This window comes from Mangifera indica, chromosome 3 (genome assembly GCF_011075055.1).
Source record: "Mangifera indica cultivar Alphonso chromosome 3, CATAS_Mindica_2.1, whole genome shotgun sequence".
Taxonomy (NCBI): domain Eukaryota; kingdom Viridiplantae; phylum Streptophyta; class Magnoliopsida; order Sapindales; family Anacardiaceae; genus Mangifera; species Mangifera indica.
Window position 1 is genome coordinate 9,565,845 of NC_058139.1, and position 24,098 is coordinate 9,589,942.

General features: G+C 30.2%; 2 protein-coding genes and 1 pseudogene across 2 annotated transcripts; 1 reads left to right on the forward strand and 2 right to left on the reverse strand.

The window, feature by feature from the left end:
• Nucleotides 1-5,595: 5,595 nt before the first annotated feature.
• Nucleotides 5,596-10,844, reverse strand: LOC123210229 (ribosome-recycling factor, chloroplastic-like). The gene is made up of 11 exons (XM_044628475.1): nt 10,658-10,844; nt 10,418-10,559; nt 10,252-10,321; nt 10,066-10,161; nt 9,384-9,481; nt 8,927-9,038; nt 8,127-8,168; nt 7,692-7,748; nt 7,502-7,552; nt 7,114-7,170; nt 5,596-5,956 (listed from the first exon to the last, which is right to left on the reverse strand). The coding sequence occupies exons 1-11, from the start codon at nt 10,743-10,745 to the stop codon at nt 5,939-5,941; spliced, it is 831 nt and encodes a 276-aa protein (XP_044484410.1). The 5' UTR covers nt 10,746-10,844; the 3' UTR covers nt 5,596-5,938.
• Nucleotides 10,845-11,766: 922 nt separating this feature from the next.
• Nucleotides 11,767-12,478, reverse strand: LOC123212553 (mavicyanin-like). The gene is made up of 2 exons (XM_044631729.1): nt 12,259-12,478; nt 11,767-12,170 (listed from the first exon to the last, which is right to left on the reverse strand). The coding sequence occupies exons 1-2, from the start codon at nt 12,416-12,418 to the stop codon at nt 11,968-11,970; spliced, it is 363 nt and encodes a 120-aa protein (XP_044487664.1). The 5' UTR covers nt 12,419-12,478; the 3' UTR covers nt 11,767-11,967.
• A 4,169-nt stretch (nt 12,479-16,647) lies between these two features.
• On the forward strand, nt 16,648-18,377 carry LOC123210965 (annotated as a pseudogene).
• Nucleotides 18,378-24,098: the final 5,721 nt, after the last annotated feature.

Sequence of the window (24,098 nt, forward strand, 5' to 3'; positions counted from 1 at the left end):
TGTTGAAATTGCATTGTAACGGTGAAATTCAATTGAAATTACACCAAATCAGTATATTTTGACTAGATTTATACTATTTTAACGTGATTTCAACTAAAATTGTAATAATATTATTAGTGTAATTTTAACTGGAATCCCAACAAAATAGTGCAATTTCTAATTGAATCACATTATTCCAACATAAATAGATTGAAGTTGCACCATTATGGTGGATTCTAGATGTAATTACACTAATTTAACGTAATTACAATTATCAATGAAAACATTTCGTAGTCGGTGAATGTTTGAAATTTAAACAATGTTTTTTTTTTAAATGGTGAAAATATATATCATAAAAGTTTAGAAGAAAAATGTTATTTATTTGTAATAAATATTAAAAATTATAAAGGTATTTTTGTCTTTTTATTATATACTTTAAAAAGTAATTAATTTTGCTAATAGTATTTGATAAAACAATAAAACTATTTATCTTTATATGATTTGATGATTTTAAATTAAATATAAAATATCATTAAATCATATAATAATACATTATATATTAAAAATTATCTATCTATAACATTGCTTTTGACCAAAAATGGGAAAATGTCTTTGTTTTGTTTTGGGTTTTTTTTTTTTTTGACTTCAAGGTGGGAAGTTGTCATTTTCACATAGTTTGAGTGGAAAACATAGATTTCCCATAGTTTAAAGGTTAATTAATCAAATCCTAATAGATGAAATTGTTGTTGTCCCTTCTAGTCAAAGAAGGCAAATGTAATTTTCAAATTTGTTGCTTGTAATACCGAGGCGAAGTTCAAATGGGTCAAATTAATATGATTATTTTGACATTAATCATAAGAGGAATAAAATGAGTTAAAATAAGGTTTGATAATGTAAAAGGGAAATTAGATTTTATGAAAGTTTTTTTTTTTATTGTAGTTCTAATTTTTAATTACTCATTTTAAATAATCTTTAGAACGGTTATATTGGAGTTAAAAAAAAAAAATCCCTAATAAGAGAAATTTAATAAAATAATAAGTGGGTTGGCAATATTTTATATTTTTTATCCCATTATTATTCTAATATTTTATTATCAACTTCAAGGGATAAAATTATTTTTTATCAATAACCTATAAATTAAAATGTTTTTAATGCATAGTTCACAATAATGATTTAAAGGAATAATTTTTAAAATTTTTAAGAACCATTAAATATTTTTTTATCCCTAGATATATTATAAATCAATGTTTTTAAAGCTGAACAAGTGATTAAATTGATTATCTCATTGATCATATTTTAATCGATTTGACCAATTCAACTTATTATCAAGTTATGATAAATTTTTTAAATAATATCAATCATCTAACACATATTTAAATATAAATCATATAAAATTCATTAAAAATAAATTTATAAAATTATTAATAGAAATATATATTTTAATAATTGTATATATTTTAATAGAAATATTTAAAGAACCCACTAATTCAAAAAGGAAAAAAGGACTAATTTAGTGTATTAATAATGTTTTAAAATAATGGGGTATTTAAAAATGCATGAAGATATGTTATTATACTTGCAAATATTCCTCAAATGTCAATTGTCAGCTTTCACAATAATTTAATATATACTACTTTGTGAAAAAAAAAATCAATTAATCATTAATTTAATATTATTTAAGAAAAAAATGTATAATTTAATTAAAAAAGAATTACAATATTTTATCATTATAAATAGTGACAAAAGCATGCTTCTTGTAATATTAAGAAAATAATTAAAGGAATCCAACCTCGCTCCAATAAAAAATATTTTAAAAAAACAAAAGAAGCTAGGATTAGTTAATTTATAATTAACCCAATTTGACTTTAGATTAGTTGTTAATAATTTATTTAAGTACGTGTACAACTAAAATAATTATATAATATGGTAGTGAGGATTAATTATTAATTAAGTAATTAAAATAATAATTAAGTATCTGATCTGATGCAAGTTGACAAAAGCAGAAAACATATTATTGTCTTGACGGATTTATCAATGCTCACTAGAGGGGCACTCAAAAGAAAAAAACAGAGGCTTTGGGAAGGTGCAATGAGGATAAATAATTCGGTCAAGAAGAATATTTTTTTAATTGTTTTATTCCAGCTGTATTAGATTAATAATTTTAATATAATTAATTAGGTCTCTTGTTCAACAAATAATTATTAAACATGTAAAGCTACCTTGAACATCACAATATTATTTAATTAAGGCCTTCAGATTTTAAATAATATCTAATCTTCATAAATTATTATTAAAATTAATAATATATTAAAAATAATAATATTTTATTTTATTTTTTTAATTAGAAAATTAATATTTTTTTATAATTTAGTTTTAAAAAATTATATATTTTTTTAAGATTTTATTTTTAACCTATCATTCTTTGACGACTAAAATATGATTGTAAACTCTCTTTCTTATGAAAATGGATAAACATTATATAATAATATTATAAGTTTTTTCGCCCGAAAATAAAATTATAAAGAGGAAAAAGGGATTCAATTCATAAATGGAAATTTCAAATAACAAACAATGTATAATAATATATAATCACATAAAAAATATATATTATAAAATGACAATAAGCAAAGCACGTGACACGCATCTTAGGGATACACAAAATAAGCAAAATCTAAAGAGGAGAATATAGGGGCGGATTGTGGTGGGCCATTGTCCGACCGAATGACCTAGCAACAACATAGTTTATTTATTTATATAAATTGGAATTCTAATTTGATTAATCTATGCCATGCCTTAAATCTGATGGGGTCCATTGAACTATAAGTTTGAATAAATAATATTAATGAATTAATTTTAAAATTGAGTTCGGTGAGAAGTCAATCATTCTTGCGTTTTAATTGCCAAACATTTATGGTCAAGCTTTTGAATCCAATTAAAATGTTGACAATTTAATTAATAAAAATATGTTGTTGCCATTTAAAAGTGTCAGTGGGGTAGACTGGAAGATAGTTTGACGAACTAATTACAGCTTTAAATTTTGTTTGAGTTAATATGTTGAAGGGTACCAGTAGGGGTGACAACAGGAGGGATATTAATCTCAGTTTTTGTTTTTATAAGAAATATCAATCTTTATCTATAATCTATCTCAGTTATAGAGATGGTACTCGTTCTCTTTTATAAAAAAAAAAAAAAATTCTCATTTCTTTTTTATCTCCCTCTTTATAAAAAAAAAAATTTCTTCCTTGTCTTTATCCTTTAAGGAAAAAATTCTCTCTCTGTAATTTCTAATCACAATATAAATATATACAATAACAAAATTAATTAAAATTAAAACTAATTCACTATTTCAATTATCATGAATATCATATATTAATCACTTTAATATGTATAATAAAAATATAAATAAATTTGAAAAACATGAACAATCTAAAACTATAAGAGCATATTCGTATTTTAAGCAAAAATATTAAATAAAAGGGCAAAGACAGGGAAAGGGACAAGAACAATGATGGGACGGGGTAGGGAAAAGCAAGGAGAGGACATATATGTTCCCATCCCCTGTTTGTCCTAGTTGTAAGGATATTTTTCATTCATGTTCATATTTCTATCTCCATTTTTATCCTCTTTTGTATTTTCATCAGAGAGTCCTCTCCCTATTAAAGTCAGACAGGGTCAAGAACACTAAATTCAAAGTTGAAATTTTCATCTCTATTTAACATTAATCATTAATTTATTGAATAGAAAACAAATTATGTGTTAAAAGCTAAGCTACGTAATCTCTCAATTTCTTCTCATTGACTAGTTATACTAGTGTGTTTTGCTTTATATTTCCATGTCATTAAAAATAAAAAACAATTAAATAATTCAAATAATGTAACATTAAATTAAATTAAAACTAAAAAACACTAGTTATTATGAATCTGTAAAATAGTGACACCTAATTCAAAATATAAACTGTGACACATAATTCAAGTAGTATTGTTGCCGTCTTATGACAAGTTTTAAAAACTACCAACCAATATAAATGAGGAAAAAGAAGCAGAGTGGCATAAATTTACCAGATGAATGTGATAATGGTAGAATTATATTTTTTTCTATCAATTTAAAACTGTTAGAGAGTCAATTTAGGAACTTCAATTAGGTAAGAAATCATTCAAAACAGATAAAATAAAATGAAATAATATTTCAAAATAGTTTAGTTTGTAAAAACATTAGAGGGTTATAGCTTTCAAATGATAGCTTAAGAGAGAACTTCATGTGTAAAAAGATATAAGTTTAAGACCAATTATTAGACCTGAAGTGTTTGGCCTCAAGAAGATGATCTAACTTGGGTTCTTCGTTATCAAAAAAAAAAAAAAATTGAAGGGTTATGCTTAGGATTGTAGGGTAAGTATAAATACTTGAAACTGGGCCTGAACATATTTGAACAAAAAGTGTAGACATGGGTCTCGGCATCTTGTTCACGTGACAGAATTGAGATGACTTTCACATAAAGGCAATGAAGTTGTTGATGAACGGAATCAAAATCAATACACTTTAATGTTTTTTTGGAATTAACAAATCAAAAGAATGGCTTATGATAATCCAACTTTAAAAGAAAACAAATACCCAAAAAGCACTTATCTTCATTTTAACAGAGACGTCTCACCTCAGCTGGCCACAACTTTCAAAAACTAACTTCATTTCAAAGGAACATATGCACACAAACAGTACACAGGTGGTGGTGGTGGACCTCAGGTTGTGCTTTTAATTGTTCATAAAAAATAAACAATACATTGAACATATTTTTTGTTATTGGAAGTTTCTTAGAAATCGTTTATTTCAACTCTAACTTGGTTGAAAATTAATCAAATGCCAAAGGAAATGTACTGGAAGCATCATAATTATATGGAATTAAACATCCTGGACCCAGAGAGATGCCTATTAACACTTCTTCCAGGGACTCAATGCCACAGAATATTGAGATAAGAATCCTGGGAAATCATGGAACTTCTACTAGACTCACAATCAGATAAGCTATTTTATGTTACTAATACAATTTTATTCCTAATCTAATACTAAAATATCTAAGATCATTCACATCTCAAAAGATTGTGCCATGCGGAGCAGATTGGCTTGTATTGGTAGCGTTCTAACATGAAAGCTATAGTTTAGCCACAGGAAATATGAAACAAAATATAACAAATAACTAGTAATCGGTCTCTAAATAATTATTTGAACTATTTCATGTTACTCTATGCAAAATTAACACATTCAAGGGGATGTGAATGGGCCGGGCAATGCATGCGCTTTTATCTATCTTGATAGAGTTCTCCATATAAAGCAGGCTACGATGAACTTACAGCTAGATTGCTCAAATAATAGACAAATTAATAGTACCATCATGCACTTTTGCAATATATAGAGTGACCTGTTTGTCAGGGCTCAGCTAAGGCAAGAATGGAGTGCTTTATGCCTTTGTTGTGGGATCTGGCATGGTCCCGAGTCCTCGTGCATTTTGTATGGTAAACTATAAGCACATCAGTATGATTGGAAGTTTAGCCTCAAACATCATTATATCCGATCCAGATTGAGATAAAAGCAAAGGTCATAGACATATCACATTACAAAGAGAGAGAATGAATGGGGCCTGGCATTTTGTTGTTAAATAGTAAGCATCACAGTTATATGTGAGACAGCTGTCTAAGACGGTCCTCTCATACCTTGGTCACCTTTCAATGTTCACAGGAAATAAGTGCATAAACTGCTATACAAATCAACTTTTCATAAAAGCTTATAAGAACAGATTTCCACTTTTCAATTTCATTTTAAAGCTTTGTATCATTGTACCACATTAGCATATAAATGCCATTTTAGGGCCATAGACAATATACACCATAAACTCAACCAACAAAGACAGCTGCGTTTACAATTCACCGAAGACATAGCTCACCCATTTACATTTCTGTGCAAACAATCATTAAACCTTCAGCAACTCCTGAAAGACAACAAAAAATCTGAGGTGTCAACCACCATACTATGAGAACCATCAAGTAAATTAATACGTCGAAAATCTATAGCAGCAAACTTCAAGTCAAAAACTAAAGTTCATTAACATGATTGGCCAAACAGATATGGAAAGCTTATTTTGAAGATCGGATAGCCCAAAAAGCCCTTGAAATTCACTTAGAGCTGTCTTGAATTGACTGATGACTGTTAAACTTCAACAACTATGAAAGCTTTAGTTGCTTGTCAGCCTTCAGAATTTTTAAGTTTTGCTTCCTCAGAAACTTAGGCTGCTTTGAGAAAGAACAAAGTGATCCAGGGATGAAGTATCATCATTTTGCAATCTGTCAATTGCCTATCATTGTCTTGCAACATATTTTGAATGAATTTACAAATTGATCACCCTTTTAACATGCAAATCTTCCAATTTTTTTATGGTACAACAAAAACCTTTCACTTCCTCCAAAATAACAAAATTTTACAATCCATACATTCCTATCATGCTAACCAAGTACATGACCATACCCCTGTTTAATTTTTCATCCCCATTTTTCTATTCAGCATTTCAATTGGGAGTGCTAGTAAGCCTTTGGCTAAACCATATATCCTTCTATTGAATAGAAAGTTACTATAACCAGAGAGTTCTGACCTAATTAGCAACCCAACTTTATTAAATTACCAAGTCAAGTGAAGGCCAATAAGCGCAATTTATAACTATATTATGGGAATATAAATAGTTTAATGTAAAAAGGTCAATATGCAGGACTTTATGCAACCTGGACTGCACCCCTGGACAACAATCTATATTGGAAAAATTATGTTAATTTATTCCTGTTCAGAACAAAGAAAATAGGTCTATTTTTTTACTGGAAAATTTGCCTAGTACATGTTCTATTTAGGTGAATTCTTTACCTGCTTAGCAAGATTTTGCAATGAAAAGGCTCCTAGTCATATCAACGTGGCCTGATTTTAAGCACAACACAATCATCCCTAATCAGGTAATAGAGGTTTCCAACACCAGATATAAGGGACGGTGGATTCCTGCCATCTTGAACTTAACAACTTTTTTTTTCCCTTTATATGTTGTGTTAATTTTAAATTTATCAAACATTTATCCAGTCCCGTCAGTTTTATCAAAAGGAAGTGTACCTTCTCTTTCTGTTTGTAGATGCTCTCAACCTTCTTAATATACTCGTCTGTCAGTTTCTGCATAAAGAAAAGAGATGTTAAATTGTTAATAACTTCAGGACCCGCTAGGTAGGTGTTATCTGATAAAAGAGAAATTACAAAATGAGTATACAAGACAGAGAGCCAGGATTCACAAGATTTTTTTCAGCACCTAAGGAAGCAACATAGATTGAAGTTTCTTTATGCTTAAATATTACTGTCCCCCTTCCATCTTCCTTAGTGTTTGCTTAAGAGGGAGGTTTTCATGATCACACAGCAAAGCTCAGACTTCATTTGGGCAGTTCCCTGGACTTCAGTCCAGGTCCAAAGCTCCCTAAAAAACATGGTAAGAAAGTAAGTACCAACTTACCTGTAAATCACTTGACAAGTCCTTCACGTTGTCTTCTGAGAGCTTCTTTTGCTGCAACAAAATTTTGAAGATAAGTAAAGACTACTTGAAGTGAAAGAAAAGGATAGATGTAGAATAAGAGTGAAAAAGCAGCAAAGAGGCAATAACAAGACTTGCATTATTGAGAGTGAGGTGATCTAAGGAATCATACCTTCTCAAGTTTTTCATAGGCTTTTAATGCATCTCTTCTTATATTCCTCAATGCAACCTGAAATGGTTGATCAGGCAAGATTATTCAAGAGCAAAGAACCAGTGACTTTAATTGTCCTAAAGCTTTAATATATTGTATCTCATAAACAAATAATTTAAAATGCATGTACATAGATTGTTGTCTATTACCATGATCAAACCCGATCAATTATCATTCCAAGTCTTAGAAATGAATTTTAAGCCATTTTGTTTTAGACCAAAATGTCTTCTATATATATATATATATAAAAGAAAACATATCCTCATTGAGTTCTTTGATATCTGTCAATCCCTGAACTTACGTACAGAGAGATCATGAAAACCCTACAAAACTTCTTATGGAAAATTATTTACAAAGTTGAGTGAATTCACAAACCACAGATATAAGCATGAGTACCTTTCCTTCTTCAGCCTGTTTGGCCACGATTTTTGATAATTCCTGCAATTTATCAATAAAATATGTTTCCATAATCTCAATTTTTAGAATCACATCGAACAAACTTATAGTGATCACTTATATATTTAGAGAACAATATCCTTTAATATTAATCGCAAAATATCCAGAAAAAAATAATTAATTTAGCATCGATATTGTCACTGTGTCAGCTTTATAAATCTTGCTGAAACTACAGTGAGTAACATAGACTATTACTTATAATGTGTTATTTAAAATGCATGTGAGATCCATGAATTTAGTAGCTAGACCATAGTAAACTTTTTAATATTTGCAGCCTCACAATAAACTGTATTATAATTACTAACTGAAATATATGAATAAAAAATAGCCTGTCCTAGCAACATGGATATCTTAACATATGCTGAAAACAAGTCAAATTCATATAATATCGATTTTAAGATTGAACTCATAAAGCAATCTGACCCTCCTAAAGGCAAGAGATGAAATAATGAGCAAGAAAGATGGAAGAGTTATCTATTCCATACAGAAATGCCATTCAGACATCACTGAAAATAATGATCTCATTATTCTCGGGGGGATGAAGCACAAAAAAGCTAGCAATCTTCCACAGAAGTGGACTTATTCAATTGCTACTTGAAACAAACTAAAACCAAACATAAACAGGACATAATATAATATATGTACCAATTTATGATTTCATGAGGATTGAACAACTTTAACTATCAGTGCTACTAGTGTACAACAAATCTTTCCACATTCTCAAGAAAAAAGGGAGATACCTTTCTTCTTTCAGATGTCAGTTGAGGAAGGGTCAAACGTATTACTTCACCATCATTGTTTGGAGTCAAACCAACATCAGAGCTTACTATGGCCTTCTCTATAGCCTTTAAGCTAAAACAAATGACGTGCAAAGGGTAACATGAATTGACAGGATAAAGTATACAAACACTACAGGACATAGTCTGCGAAAATAAAAAATGTTCTATCGCTAATTAATTCCAGAAAATTATATTAATTTTCTTGTCAAAGAAAATGAGTCAAAAGGTCAGAATAATTTAACTTGTCCCCACACAATTACCTTATTTTTTTCAACTTTCCATGCAAAGAAGATTTGAGAAGACTTCTTGTTTTTTATTTCCTAGTATGCATGGAGTATCTACTACAGAATATAACAAACTACATAGGTTGGTACTCAACAATGCCAAACTTAATTCATTCCTCGAATTAATGGAGTACCTTGATTTGTCATATGGTTGAACCAGAAGAGAACTTGCATCAGGAGTAGTGATTTGAGCTATGCTCTTCAAGCTGACTGGAGTTCCATAATATTCCACCTAAAAATGCATAAAGATATAGGTTTATGAAAGAGTCATGCCGGGAACCACTTAGAAGATTCAAGTCAATAAATACCAAATTTTCTGATTTTATTCCTGCAGTATTTCTTCAAACTACATACATTTTCCTAGTGTTGCTGACTGATTACCCTCTCCATCTCATGTAATATTTAGTTTCTAGAATGAGTTTGCAAGTGGAGGAATAATCCACTTGAGAAGTACAAAGGAAAAACAGAAAACGTAACATGAGAAAGGAGAAAGGCAGAGATAGCACATAAGATTTATAGCAAAATAGACTTCGCATGGGAAAAGCGGCTCAGGGTAGCAGCAGATAGTGGAGTAATAACTGGGGAAATATCAAGGGATGCAAAAGTGAAACTATTCAAAACTTAATGTAATGGCTTCACTGAGATAATCTGTACACATCACATGTTGTCATTTGTAGACAGTTCATGAGGTTATGCATAATTCCAACACAGATCATCTCTCTAAAATGTAAACCCAAGCTCAGTTTTACATCCACAGAAATAAGATTCAAAAGCATAGGAGAGAATTAGCACAGGAAATATTCCCAGGAGCCAAACCTCAATCTTATCTAATATGGCTGGATTTGCTCGCCCTGTCCGTACTGAATTGAAATTTGTCCGCACCATTTCAATAGCCTTTTCCATTCTAGCTTTCTGACAAATGATTCAACACAGGGATGATTCAACAACACACTTCTATAAAACACCAAACAGAATGCAATAAACAATCACAAAAATACTCACAACATCTTTCTCAATGGAAGATTTCTCCGCTTCGATTTCTTCAATAGTTGCACACCTCACAAATCCTGCTCTGCATTGTTCATAACAATCAAAACTCAGCCGAACATTTTAACAAACAATAAACAAGCTAATTTATCAACTGAATTACAACTACAACAACATTGACCTATTGTGCACCAATTTTTTTACACCAACAGATTGTCCGGAGAGTTTCGTAAGTCTAACGTAGTTTGCAGCTGAGCTCCACTTGCTCCAATTCACACTGCAAGCACGGCACGAGTCGCTTTCTGCTCGTCTATAATAAGAATCTGTTAAAAAAATTAAAGAAAAAACAGAATTAACAAAATATTTTGATAAGAAAAAAGAGTAACAATAACACAGAAGAGAATCGTATAGAGAAGAGAACCTGGAAGGAAAAGGAAGGGTTCGGAAAGATTTGGTTTGGGCTGGAAAATGGAGCGAAAAGACCTCGTTGAAGAGAATTGGATCGCCATGAAAGTTTAGACTAAAAGAAAAAAGGTTTAAAATGGGTGGTTTCGTTAGTAGCAGTGACCGAGTAAGAGCTGCTTGTTGCCTTCTCAACTGGTTTATGGATAAGCGCTTTTGTTGTTACTTCAGGGACTCTGTTTGGCTTTTGGGATAAACTTGTTCTGTACCTGTGTTGGGGATGTTTTATTTCAGAGTTGGCTATAATGTACGGTATTGTTCAAAATAAAAAAGAATTTTTATGAAATTATTCCCCTTTTTAAATATTTGCCTGAAAATTCAAATTACCATTTTCATCAAAACTGAGTTCTAATCACTCATGTGCTTGAACTTCGGCTATCTCTTTAAAAATTATAATATTTCATATGTTGCATTAACTTATGAAATCCAATTATGTTTTTGTTTACTACAACAACATTACCCACGTTCGTTTAACTGACTTGTGAATAAATGATACAGCTAAAGATTAATCATATAACTTGTCACTTTCTTGATATTATATACATGAATTTGACTAAATAGGAGTTTGGCAACATAACATGACTAAAATTCGGAGAGTTGTTTAACATATAACATTTTGCTTATATCATAATATATTTAAAATATATCTCCGGATAAGTCTAGAACATTCCAAGAACTTTTATTAGATTATTTTATTATTAATCTTAGGATTGGATTTAAACTGAACTGAGCTTGAGTTGAAGCTCAATTCATTTCAAAAGTGTCAAGTTTGAATTCGAGCTTTTAATTTAGTTTATTATTAAAACAATATTGTTTTAATACATATTAGTTAAAATACTATTGTTTTGTATCAAAATTTTTAAGTTCGTGAACTTAACGAGTTGAATACTCTAAAACACAAACTTAAAAATATTAAATTTTTAAGTTCGAACTCATCTGAATTGAGTTTATTCTGGGAGCTAAGCTTGAATCCAGCCTTTATTAATCTATGAAAAAAATGGTTTTTATAAGTTAAAATTAGTGAATCTGAAACTTCTCCAAATAAAACCTGCTAAGAGCAAGAGATCTGAATCATAACAAAATTTATGAAGTTATAACAGTGAGCCAATCAGCCAAATAAAACATAAACCTACCGACTTTTGTTTAAACTCGAAAACATGTATCCATGAGAAACAGTACACAAGAAAATGAACATTTCTCGTCTTATTGAACCACTAGGAACTTGATGCAATGCAAATTGTAAATAGCTCTGATGCTTTGCATTTTGATTTATTCAACTTCAATGCTCAACTTTTGGCCGGCTTCGCAGTGCCCGGGAGTACCGCAGATGAAGAAAACGGGACCGGCCGTTTCTAACTCAACCTTGTCATTGCCTGTCTTATATTGGTCTCTTATGTCCTCTGGGTTGCACTTGTCGAACCCTTCCTTTCCCACACGCCTTACGTCGTGCATCTCCTTGTTGTATTCGAAAACTGCATGAAATTTCATGGATAATTATAGTTTGTAAGGATAAAGCAAATGGAAATAATGAACACAAAATAAGGGCATCATGTATATTACCTAGAATGTCACCAATGTGGAACTTTTTGCCGGCGGCCCATTGGGTGTAATCGGCTTTCATAGTCCATCCAGCTTCATCACCCACCTTATACTCGACGGCCATGGCAACTCCACAACCAAGAGCAAAAATCATCATCAAGAAACTCATGGAATTATTCATGGTTGAAAATGCTGTGGATTTTTAGAAGCACAATAAGTGAAGGAGAGTGAAGTGATCGTAAAATATGAAATTTCAAGTGAAATGTCATGGTGTTTTATAGGCAATTTATGAGGCCAATCATAAATATAGGAAACCGTTCCCAGTTTCTAAGCCATATAAATTAACAAAATTTTTGCCTCAAAATAAATTCAACAATTTCCTAGTCAATAAATTCATACGAACATAACACGTGGAAAAAAAAAGTCAATATATTTACACAATAATTATATGTATTATTATATATTAAATAATTTTAAATTAAAAATAAAATAATACTCAATTATATGATAATATATATAAGTGTGTACACATTTATATATCTAAAATAGATACGTATAATATTACTAATATTTATATTATTATCATTAATAAAACTATGTGTACATATTTTAAAGACACAAATAAGTATACATTTTATATGTATCATCAAATAATTGTGTAATTTTAAATTAAAAATAAACTAATACTTAATTATATAATAACAGATCGTATATGTATTTATTTGTGTACATAAAAGTGAATATGTATCGTATTGCTAACTACATTTGAAAGGGTTTATTAAAATTTCCTGAAGATATTTGAAACAACAAATCACACAGTGTTGTTAAAATTCCCTTCATTAATAATACAATTTGCTCCTCTTAATGTGTTAAACCTAATAGAAACAGTAATAGTAAACTGTTATTTCTAATTTTAAGGTTATATCTTAGAAATAAAATTGCAATTATTTCTTTTATATTATTACTAAAAATTTTATGTGAAATTGCGACTGCCTTTCTGTTTTCAAATTTATAGGTGAACATATTTGGGGGTATTATTAGGTTTAAATATAAAAAAAAATTCAAACAAGCTTTAATAAAAGAAATTTCAATTACTGAAATATGGAATTAATAATATTTTATTATATGGATTTAATATATAAAGAATTCAATTCAATTGTGTAAAGTGTCATGGACATAGAAAGTTTTGTCGAAAGCTTATTCATAGTAATCGATGGAAACTTTCAAGTTTAATCAGATTCATCACCGACCTTGTAGTCCACTGCTATGGGCGACTCTACAATCAAGAGCCAATAACATAACGAAAAGACCCATGAAACTAATCTTTGCTAATTTCATGGTTTCCAAGCACAAGATGTATAGGAGAGTGAAGAGATACTTCAATTATAATATGCAAGGGGAAAAGGACTATTTCCCACCCATTTTTTAGGTCATTCTCAAACTTATACCCACAGAAAATTAAAAATTATGTTTCCCACTCATGACCAAACTGTCGTCTAATTTTTCAGTTAAGGATATGGGTAAAATCATTATTTTACTGTTTATATGAAAAAGTTATAAAGTTTATTACTTTTCACCCCCCTTAGGTTTTAGAAACTAACATTTTATCTTTACCTAAAGTTTTTAAACTTTGAAAACTAACATTTTCACCCCCAAACCTAGGGTTTCCATATTTTTCAAAACATAACTGCCCCCATAACTTTCAAAACTAGCAGTTTCACCCCATTCTTCAACTTCATCTTTCGACGTTGTCACTTGCCTCATCTTTCTCTTAGTGCAACGGATGTGGTGTGACAAAGAGAAGGAGATCTCTTTGTCGCACGATGCGACGAAGAGGTCTCTCTTCGTCGCTCCACCCAGACGACGAAGGACGATGTTTCATTGTCCTTTGTCGCTCATCACGTCGTCTTTCATCTGTTCTTCTAGATCTGGATGACGCTTCGTTTCCAGATTTGGGCGACGAAGGGTCGTCCTTTATAGTCGGAGATGGAGATCGGTTGAATGCGTCGGTCGTCAGTAATGGCTGGAGAAGAAAGCAAACCCTAAGGGTAAAATCTAAACTTTTCAAACTTTGAGGATGTGTTAGTTGTTAGTTTTTAAAACCTGGAGGGGGGAAATGGTGAAATTTTAAAATTTTAAACAGTAAAATAACGATTTTGCCCCTATATTTAACTAAAAAATTATACGGCAGTTTGATCATGAGTGGAAAAAAAGGTTTTTAATCTCCCGTGAGTATAGATTTAAGATTGGCCTAAAAAATGGGTGGGAAATAGTCCTTTGCCCATATGCAAGACGCTATTTATAATTGAAGATCAAGGTTAAGCGCATGGCTCATAATAAATATCGGAAAATTATATTTATTTTTCTGTTACTAACATTCTATTCATCCATGAAAATGGCATCATCTTCATTAGAAATGTTTGAGGTAGGTTCAATTTTTGTCTAAGTGGTTGTGACAGCTACGACCATTTTCTATTATTGTGACATGGTTTGAAAGCCTTTCCAGCACATGGATTCACGCTAGGGCTTAGGGAATTTCAGTTGTAGACGAAGCAAGGTTGATGAATGACAGAGGATTATTTAAACCTCAAATTGGTAACTTTACTCAACTTGTTCAGGGTGTACTAGTCATTATACTTGCTTATATTGCAAATTAGTGTTAGAGGCAATTTTATTAAATATAGTATATTAAGGTATTCATTTCGCTTATCTATAAATTATTAAAAACAAAAGTTAAAAATAGTATTAGATTTTAGGTTAAAAAAGTGTGATTTATGGATTTTGTGAGTGAAAAACGATTTTAAATTAATCCTTGGGTGAAAAATTGTTAATGGCTTAAATTAAACAAAATTTTTTTTCTTTTGTTTTTATTGAAGGCAATGACAGATAGACTCGAAAAGGAAAAATTGACATTGAAATCTAACCTTGAAGAAAAAATAGGGATGATGATGGAGTTTAAGAAATATATTTATTAGAAAAGGGTAACATGGGAACAAAATACAAAATATTCTTAAATTAAAATGGCCAAAGGACTTATTCTCACTCAAAGATTATTGTTTTTCTAAGTTCACACATTCATAGATGGTTAAAATTGACTAAATTTATTAATTTTAAAATTTTATTTTTTTTCTCATTAAATATTAAAAGTTAACGATTTTTCTCTTAGACCAAATTTTGAAAAATAATATTTTCTCCCTAAAGTTTTTTTTGCATTCTCCAGTGGCTGCTCTCCTCTGAAGTTTTATCTCCTTTCGATAATCCTTTTTCCCTATATCTCCCTTCGATTGGTCGTCTAAGGTAGAGTAAAGGATGGAGAGACAAAGCATCTTCAGTTTCATCTTCTGGAAGATAACAAGATGATGACTAGCCATTAATGCATGAAATAGAGGATTTACGCTATCTTTTCATTTCTTGAAATACCACCAGCCATTGATGAAAATGATTGAAATTGCATTTGATTGAGAGAATATGATGAATGCTTGCTTGGGTGATGGGATCAATCATGTTAATTGTATCTTTTCATGATTGATTAGTTTTTGAGCATGTAGAATCATGATCTTGTGAATTTAATAAATAAATAAATAAATAGATAAATGAATGTGCAAATTAAAAATCCAAGGATAGCCTTTGTAATCTCAGTATTATGGTTCGTCTTTAATGGTTCACTAATAATAGCGGTGCTTTTAATTATTTCAAAAACTTTTAGATAATTTTTGTGATTTAACCAATTTTAAGGGGTTTTGTGAGCCGCTATTAATAGAAATGTGATTTGATATAATTTAAATTTTTTAAAATTAAATTAAAAAGATAATTTAAAAAATTTATAAATCAAACTGAATTATTTTAGTTTTTAAATCAAATTTAAAAAATATGATATAATTTAGTTTGAATTACGATTTGAATCAATTAAAATTATTCATTTTTAAATATATATTATTTAATTAAATTATAAATTTTTATAATATAATATAAATATATAAAATAAAAATGTGAAATATATACCGAATAAATATAAAAAAAGTTATAACCTAATCATATACATATATATATATATACACACCCACACGCATTAAAAAATATGATTTATAATTTAATTTAATTTGAAAATTTAAAATAAATCACGCATATCTCTAATCAGTAATTAAATAAACCAAAGGATAAACAGAAGCAGACAAACGACAATTTAATAAGCCGAGCCGAGTTATAAGCCGAGTTTCGCGCTTCCCATTCATCGATGACAAAACGCGCTGTCGCAAGTGCAAGGACAGTCGATACTCGATACATTACCACAAAGAAAAAAACAAGAAACCCCAGTCCGACAAGTAAAATAATTAAAAATTAAATAAAGAAATAAAAATAATATATAAATGCTTAATATAGTGTAACAAACTCAACCAACCAAAGCGTTCTAGTTCACTTACGGTGTTAACTCTGTACAATCCAGAGAGAAAAGCTACAGTGAGAGAGAGTGTACAGCAACACTTACTCTCGAACTCTCACTCTTTACTAAGCCAACACAGAGATTTTAGAGAGAGCGTGTTTTTTTTTTTTTTTTGCCACTCGTTTAATGCGTCTCATCACAAATCTTGAAACCTCTCCCTTCTCTTTCTTTACGCTCCCTCGGCGAGATCCTTCACACACTATATCAATCAATTTGTAAATTTGTTTACTGAGTGAGTGAGTAAGTTTGAGAGATATGGAGTTGAGCAAGGTGACGTTAGAGATCTTTACAAAGCTGGAGCAGAAATATTTGTCACATTGTGAAACCACTAAGACTCGAGTTCTTAGCATCGATGGTGGAGGAACCACCTGCATTGTTGCTGGCACTTCTTTAATACACCTTGAGGACCAGATCCGTATCAAAACAGGGGATCCTGTCGCTCGAATCGCCGATTTTTTCGACATTATTGCTGGCACTGGCATTGGAGCTCTACTTGCTGCCATGCTTGCCGCCGATGATGGCTCTGGCCATCCTTTATTCACTGCTAGAGACGCTGTGGAGTTGATCACTTGCAGAAACTCTGAACTTTTCAAGGTTAAGAGATCCGGAATTCTTCGCCGCCAACGGAGATTCTCCGGCGAGAGCATGGATAAGGTTTTGAAGGAAATCTTCAAGAGAAATGACGGCAAAGTCCTCACTCTAAAAGACACGTGTAAGCCACTCCTTGTTCCTTGCTTTGACTTGAAAAGTTCAGCCCCGTTTGTCTTCTCCCGCGCTGACGCATCTGAATCACCGAATTTCAACTTCGAACTCTGGCAAGTATGCCGCGCTACATCAGCGACGCCCAGCCTGTTTAAGCCGTTTGCTTTGACGTCCGTCGACGGAAAGACAACTTGCTCGGCAGTTGACGGCGGTTTGGTGATGAATAATCCAACTTTAGCAGCGGTTACTCACGTGCTGCACAACAAGCGTGAATTTCCGTCAGTTAACAGTGTGGAGGATCTGCTGGTCCTGTCTTTAGGCAACGGTTCGCTAATGGGTGGATCGTGTAGTGGGAAACTCCGTCATAACGGTGAGTGCTCCATGTCATCGGTAGTTGACATTGTTCTTGATGGAGTCTCGGAGACTGTAGACCAGATGTTGGGCAACGCTTTTTGTTGGAATCGTTTTGACTACGTTAGAGTTCAGGTATTTATCATAAACATTTATATATCATTACACTCTGTTTGGTCTCCCAGAAACGGCAAGAAAATGAGAAGGAAATTTTCTCTTATTTGATTTTTCTTCATATTTTTAGTAATATATATTTGTTTTTGAGTAACTAGTGGAGTAATTGACGCCGTTAAATCTGCAGGCAAATGGTTCGGTAAGCGAAGGAGTGATGGGTCCGAGAGTGGAGGAAGAAGTGTTGAAAGAAAGAGGGGTAGAGTCGTTACCGTTTGGCGGGAAGCGGTTACTGACGGAAACTAACGGCCAGAGAATTGAGAGCTTTGTGCAACTCCTTGTTGCATCTGGGAAAACCAGTTTACCCCCGGTCCCCCCAAAAGATCCGCCGTCAGCCCTGTCGCTAACGGCCGTTAACTAGATCTTTAAATGTTTTTTAACCATTTTGTATCTGGGTTCTTTTCTTTTCTTTTCTGCTTAACCATCTTTTGTCTTTGAGTTAATATCAGCTAATAAATAATATCACTTCAATTAATTACTCTCTTAATTATGATTTATTATAAAGAATAAAATGGAATTTATTTGGCTAAAAAGTTAAATCAAAGTGAATGCATGAAATTCCAGGTGTGGTTGAGCAGCCCAAAAATTGAAGTGGTCCTCTTGGAGGGACATATGATATAATGTCACATATTTTGAAGATGATCAAGCAAAAGTAAAACATAAATGAAACAACATTTTATTCTGATCGATTTTCACTTTATATTATAAAGTTTTTTTTTTTCTTTTTTCTTTTATTGATGGCATGCTCCTCATCATCTCCACTTTTGGTAGGTAAAAAATAAATATTGTGTACTTCTCCACTAAAGAGACAATGCCCCTAGTGCTAATTTTCCAACAATATTAAAATTAGAAGGGTCCCTATAAGACTCATTAATTTGTAGCTTTCTATAGGTAGAATATATTTCACATTCATTAACTTTAATTCATTAGGTCACAATGAATAATGTAACGACAAAATTTTGCACCTTAAATAACTTTTATTTTTCAATTTATCTTAACAATAAAATTATATACATATATTTTTAATTTCATAATTTGTTATAAAAACAATGTACAATAGATTTCGAAATTATGATAAAATTTTCATTCCGAACAAAATAATGCATAATGTATTACAGAAACAAAATCATTCAGAGATCACCTGACCCGACAAGCCTGGCAAACGGGTCAAATCCCAGGGTGAACCTTGCCCCTTTGGCCCACCCCCAACTATATAATTTATGTTATGGATATATATTTTTATATATAATTTAATTATATAAATAATTTTTTATTATATAATTAAATATTATTATATTTTTAATTTAAAATTATTTAATTATATAATAATATATTATTTATATATTTAAATTATATATTAAAAATATGTTAATATAATTTTATTATTTAAATTATTAAAGGATGTTGTAAAATCATGAAATTTGAAAGCAAAAAGTCAATAGCGCCCTCATCAGTGCAATTATCTTCGTACAAAATCTTCTTGTACTTACACAGTTACATCAATTTCAGCTCTCCGACGTACTCTGAACTTTACCATAAACTTGCTGCAACCATAACACTTTCCAACCAAAAATCTCGCCTTCATTTTACGGGTTGTTATCTTACACAATCAAACTTGTTTTAAGGGTGTATTCAAATCGAATTAAATTTAAATTTATTTAAGTTTAAATTTAACTTAATTCATATATAGTTGAGTTCAAATTTAAATTCAAACTCATCGAGTTCGTGAAAGTTGAGTTTCAACTCAGTTCAACTCATTTTTTATTATTAAAATGATGTCATTTTAATATATATTAATTAAAACAATATCATTTTATATCAAAAATTTTAATTAAAAAATCAAACTAATAACTCAAGCTCGAACTCGACTAAAGTCGACTCGTTTCAGGCTCATCCGAATTGAGCTTGAGCTTGAGCTTGAATCAAATTGACTCTATTCGAATCTAACCTTAAGCTTGTCCTTTACTTTAAAAAATTATATAAAATTATCAAAATCCCACTCATGTAAGGTGGGAATGAATTTAACTATAAAATTATAGATATTTATTTTAAATATATAAATAAATATATATTTTATATATATTATTAAGTGGTTAAATAATTTTAAATTAAAAATTAAATTATATGATAAACACATATAAACACCCTAAATAAATTGGTATTTTATACATTTCAAAATTGTTAAGATGTTAAAGAATGATGAAATTTTAATAAGATAATCAAATTAGCCCAAAAGAATTAAAAGAGAGATAATGAAATATTCTCTTGGTAAGGATTTGCCCTTTAAAAAAGTGTTGGAGGACAAGTTTGATTATAATACGAATAAATTTAAATGTTCTCTCCCACCATTAGGTAATTGTAAAATGAATTTTAAAGCTAGATTCTAACTCTAGAGAAGCTGATTTATTATAAAGGTTATCAAAGCCTCTTCGTAGGCTAGGGTTTTCTTTTTAATATTACTAACTAATATTCTTATTTTTTAAAAAATATAGAATAAAATCAATTCTGATAATATATTAAAATTAAAATTTTAATTTATTTAATTTAATTCTTATAAAATTATTATATCCAAAATTTATTTTATTTAGTACGATTAATTTGACCAAAAAAATAATCTAACTGTGATATATATTCTACTTTTTCTTCATTTTCACTGGCTCACTAGTTATCACCGCATGTTTTAAGGACTCTTGTTTCATCTTTTAGAAAAGCAGATTCTAGATCCCTACGTAGTCAATCAATGTGCCTTCCCTTCTTAAATACAAACTTCATTTTTTATACTAGTTCTGGTTTATTACATTATCAACCCAGAGATTAGGGACAAAAACTTTGTCCTAACTTTGGGAAACCCATTATCATTCCGAAATTTGTTTCTTCCCATTTAATGTAATGGTTTATAAGACATTTTGAACGAAAATTTGTTATTTTTGGTCAAACTATTAAAATTTTGGTTTAAAGAAAAATATGTAAGATGAGACCTTTGGTAAAAATATGGTAATAACAATTGGGATTAGTGAAGTAATTTTGTGTTCACAAATGAGATAATAAATGGAATTAATGATAGGTCAACGAGGTTGTGTTAGAGTTAAGGTATATTTAATATGGTTTGGTCTGTTATTTGAGAGTCTATACATATGGTTATGTTATTTATATATCTTTTGCAAAGAACTCTAACATGGGGTTGATGCGTAATAAACAAAAATCATTGAGAGAATTATCCTGACCTCTGTTCAACTATTTATCATTGGTAAAGTGGTAGGATTATATGTAGGTATGTTATGTTGCTTTTCTAGAATAATAAATCTATAAATTTATTTATAATTTAATTTTATAAAAATAAGATAATTACATTATTCTAGCTTAATAGAAAGTTAGAGTTTTTTAGTAAAATTATGTATACTCATTTTTAGTATATAAATAGATACATACTTATGTATGTCATCATTTAATTAGATGTTAATTTATTGTTAATTTAAAATCATATAATCATATAGTGATACGTATAAATATATACCCATTTATATACTTAAAATAAATACGTATAATTTTAATGATAATTTTTCTGTGTTGATATGGGAGAGAAAAAATGTGAATGAATTAAACTCGAATATTACCACCTACGAATTACATTTATATGATAAAACTTTTATTTAAATTAAAAGAGAAAACTGTTTCTGCACCAAATCTTTGGGGTGACAATGTAATCAAATCTTTTTTCTTCTTTTTCAAAAAAGGGAGATGTCGTCACCGGCCATAAACCTTTTGCTTAGAGACTGGCTTATTTATGCTAAGCAGTAGAAGAGACATCGGAGCATAAAAGAAACAAGAGTGTGAAGAGCAAGCTTTTAATGCATTGTTGGTGGGAAATCATACTCACTAGATGATGATGATGATGATGACTATGTAAACTTAGAACCGTTAGATTAAGACGGAAATTGACATTTGATCAAATAAATTAACAAGAAATTGATTGAGCGGTGGATTTGTAAATTAAATTAGATTAAGCACCGAGTTATACTCTTTAATTAAGAATCGTCCCTTTACCCTCCTTTAACTCGTACCTTTCATCTGATTTGTTAATCTTTTGCTATTCCGTCACTATGCTTAAAGCCTTTGAAAGATAATAAACAATATAATATTAATTAACTTAATTTTCGTTAATCTAATTGGGTAATCTTTGTTTGTTGTATCATCAATTTCATCATCAAGATTTCTGTTTTCCACCGACCCAACACCATATCATTGCTACATTACATCTACACTGACAAGAGTTTCTTTAGTATATGGGACCTAATGAGTTATATTAAATTAATGTTTTCATAATTAAGCCAGACATTCATATGATAAAGAGGGCAGTTTAGTCTAATTGATGGTCAATGGTTTTTAAGCAAATCAAAGCTGTTTTGGTTAATGGGTTCAATCAATCCAGTCTGATTTTCAAAATAATGATCCCAACTATACAATATTAAAATTAAAATTCCAGGAAAAAATAATACATCTCATATCTCATTACGGCATTAATAATATTTCCCTAGAAACAAATTAAATTCATTCGCCTAAGATACTAATGGTGTTGTCCAGATGGTTGGTAAAAGAATAATTCATTTCTGTACTCGTTGTACGCCTCCTTGATAAATGAATCTCAGTTGTTAGGTATATGTATCTTACTTGTTTGGTAGATGGTAAGGCTCCTCCTGGTTGGTCTATCGCCATATATACTTATTTATTTTTACCATTCCTCATCTTTTACATCATTCCACGTAGCAGTGAATTCCTCTTAAACCGACGTAAATCTATCAATATTAGGAAGATAGGTAGGTTTTTAAATTTTTAAAATATAAAATATGAGAATTTGAAAAAAAAACTTAACTTTAGTTAAGAATAAATCTTTTGGCCTATTTATACATTGTATACTTATGAGGGTAAGTCTATAATACAAGGGGATATTTGGCTAGAGTTTTATAAAAATTATTTTGAAAATCTATATTTTATTATTTAAATTATTTTATTTGATTTATAAATAATAAATTTTTTTAATAACATTATATTATCAATAATAAAAAATAAATTATTAAATTAATTTTTAGTTCCCCAACGAGACACCTCCTAAATGACATGTGACATGCATGTTGGAGATTAGGATAAGATCTCGTCTCCTTTTTCTATTTCTTGATGGAATTCAACTTCTTTTTGTTCATTTTGTTTGTCATCTTCTCACTTTTATCGATTTCATTTTTTGTATTCGTCAGCTCCTTTCTTTTACGTGAGGAATTGTTTAACCATTAAAAGAAAGAATGTCATTCACCGTTAAATACTTTCCCTGAATTCAGTTCTCATTAATGCAGTTGTACGAACGGATGAGAATTGAAAAAGGCTTTAACAGCTAGAAATCCATGTGGAAGTGTAGATAATTCAACACTTAGTAGGGTTCTGTTTTTTTCTTCAGCTCAGCAAAACTGCATATCCCAAATTTATTTATGTAGAACTATACCGCTGCTATATTTGCAGTACCAGTTGACAGTGCCAGCCTGCCAGGAGATTCCATGAAACTAGCTAATATATCAAACCAAATCTCTGCAAGCCAATTTTTTAAACCCATGGAAAGTAAAATTTGAATATGTTATTCCATTCCTGGGACATTGAAGTTGCTGAGAGAGAGCTGGAAATTTTTAGAAAGAAATAGAAAATGGTTGGGTTTGTTTTGCTGAATACATGGTTGGTTCTTCCACTTTTTTATCAGGCTGAATTTCACAGGAATATTTAAGGCAATGGTGGATTTAAACTGAACTGAATTCAAACTCAACTCAATATAAAATCATCAAGCTTAATGTCGGGAAAAATATATAAGAGATGTGTCATATATCTTCTTACATTGAATTTAGTTATTTGGAAGAAAGAATTTATGGATCATTTGATGAATTGTCAAGTTTAATTGGTGATAGTTAAAAGAGTTTTTGTTCGCACTCGTGAATTGCTTAGACAGAGAAGTGCTATATGCTAGTTAATTGATTTGAGAGGTTAGCAAAAATAATAGAATTACAAGATTTTTCGGAAGAAAGATTTGGGTTTAAATTATATTGATCTTACGACTAATAAAATCTTGAATTATAACTGCATGAAGAAGAAAAATTAAGATGAAATTAAATATTTTTACTGATTGTTAATTTATTTTAATTTTTTTAGTATGTGATTTTTC

Coding starts and splice junctions, on each gene's coding strand:
- LOC123210229 (XM_044628475.1), bottom strand. CDS start 10,745: ATGGCGATCCAATTCTCTTCAACGAGGTCTTTTCGCTCCATTTTCCAG. Junction 10,322..10,417: donor AAAAAATTGGTGCACAATAG/GTCAATGTTGTT, acceptor TGAACAATGCAG/AGCAGGATTTGTGAGGTGTG. Junction 9,482..10,065: donor CCATATTAGATAAGATTGAG/GTTTGGCTCCTG, acceptor ATGCATTTTTAG/GTGGAATATTATGGAACTCC.
- LOC123212553 (XM_044631729.1), bottom strand. CDS start 12,418: ATGAATAATTCCATGAGTTTCTTGATGATGATTTTTGCTCTTGGTTGT. Junction 12,171..12,258: donor CCACATTGGTGACATTCTAG/GTAATATACATG, acceptor AATTTCATGCAG/TTTTCGAATACAACAAGGAG.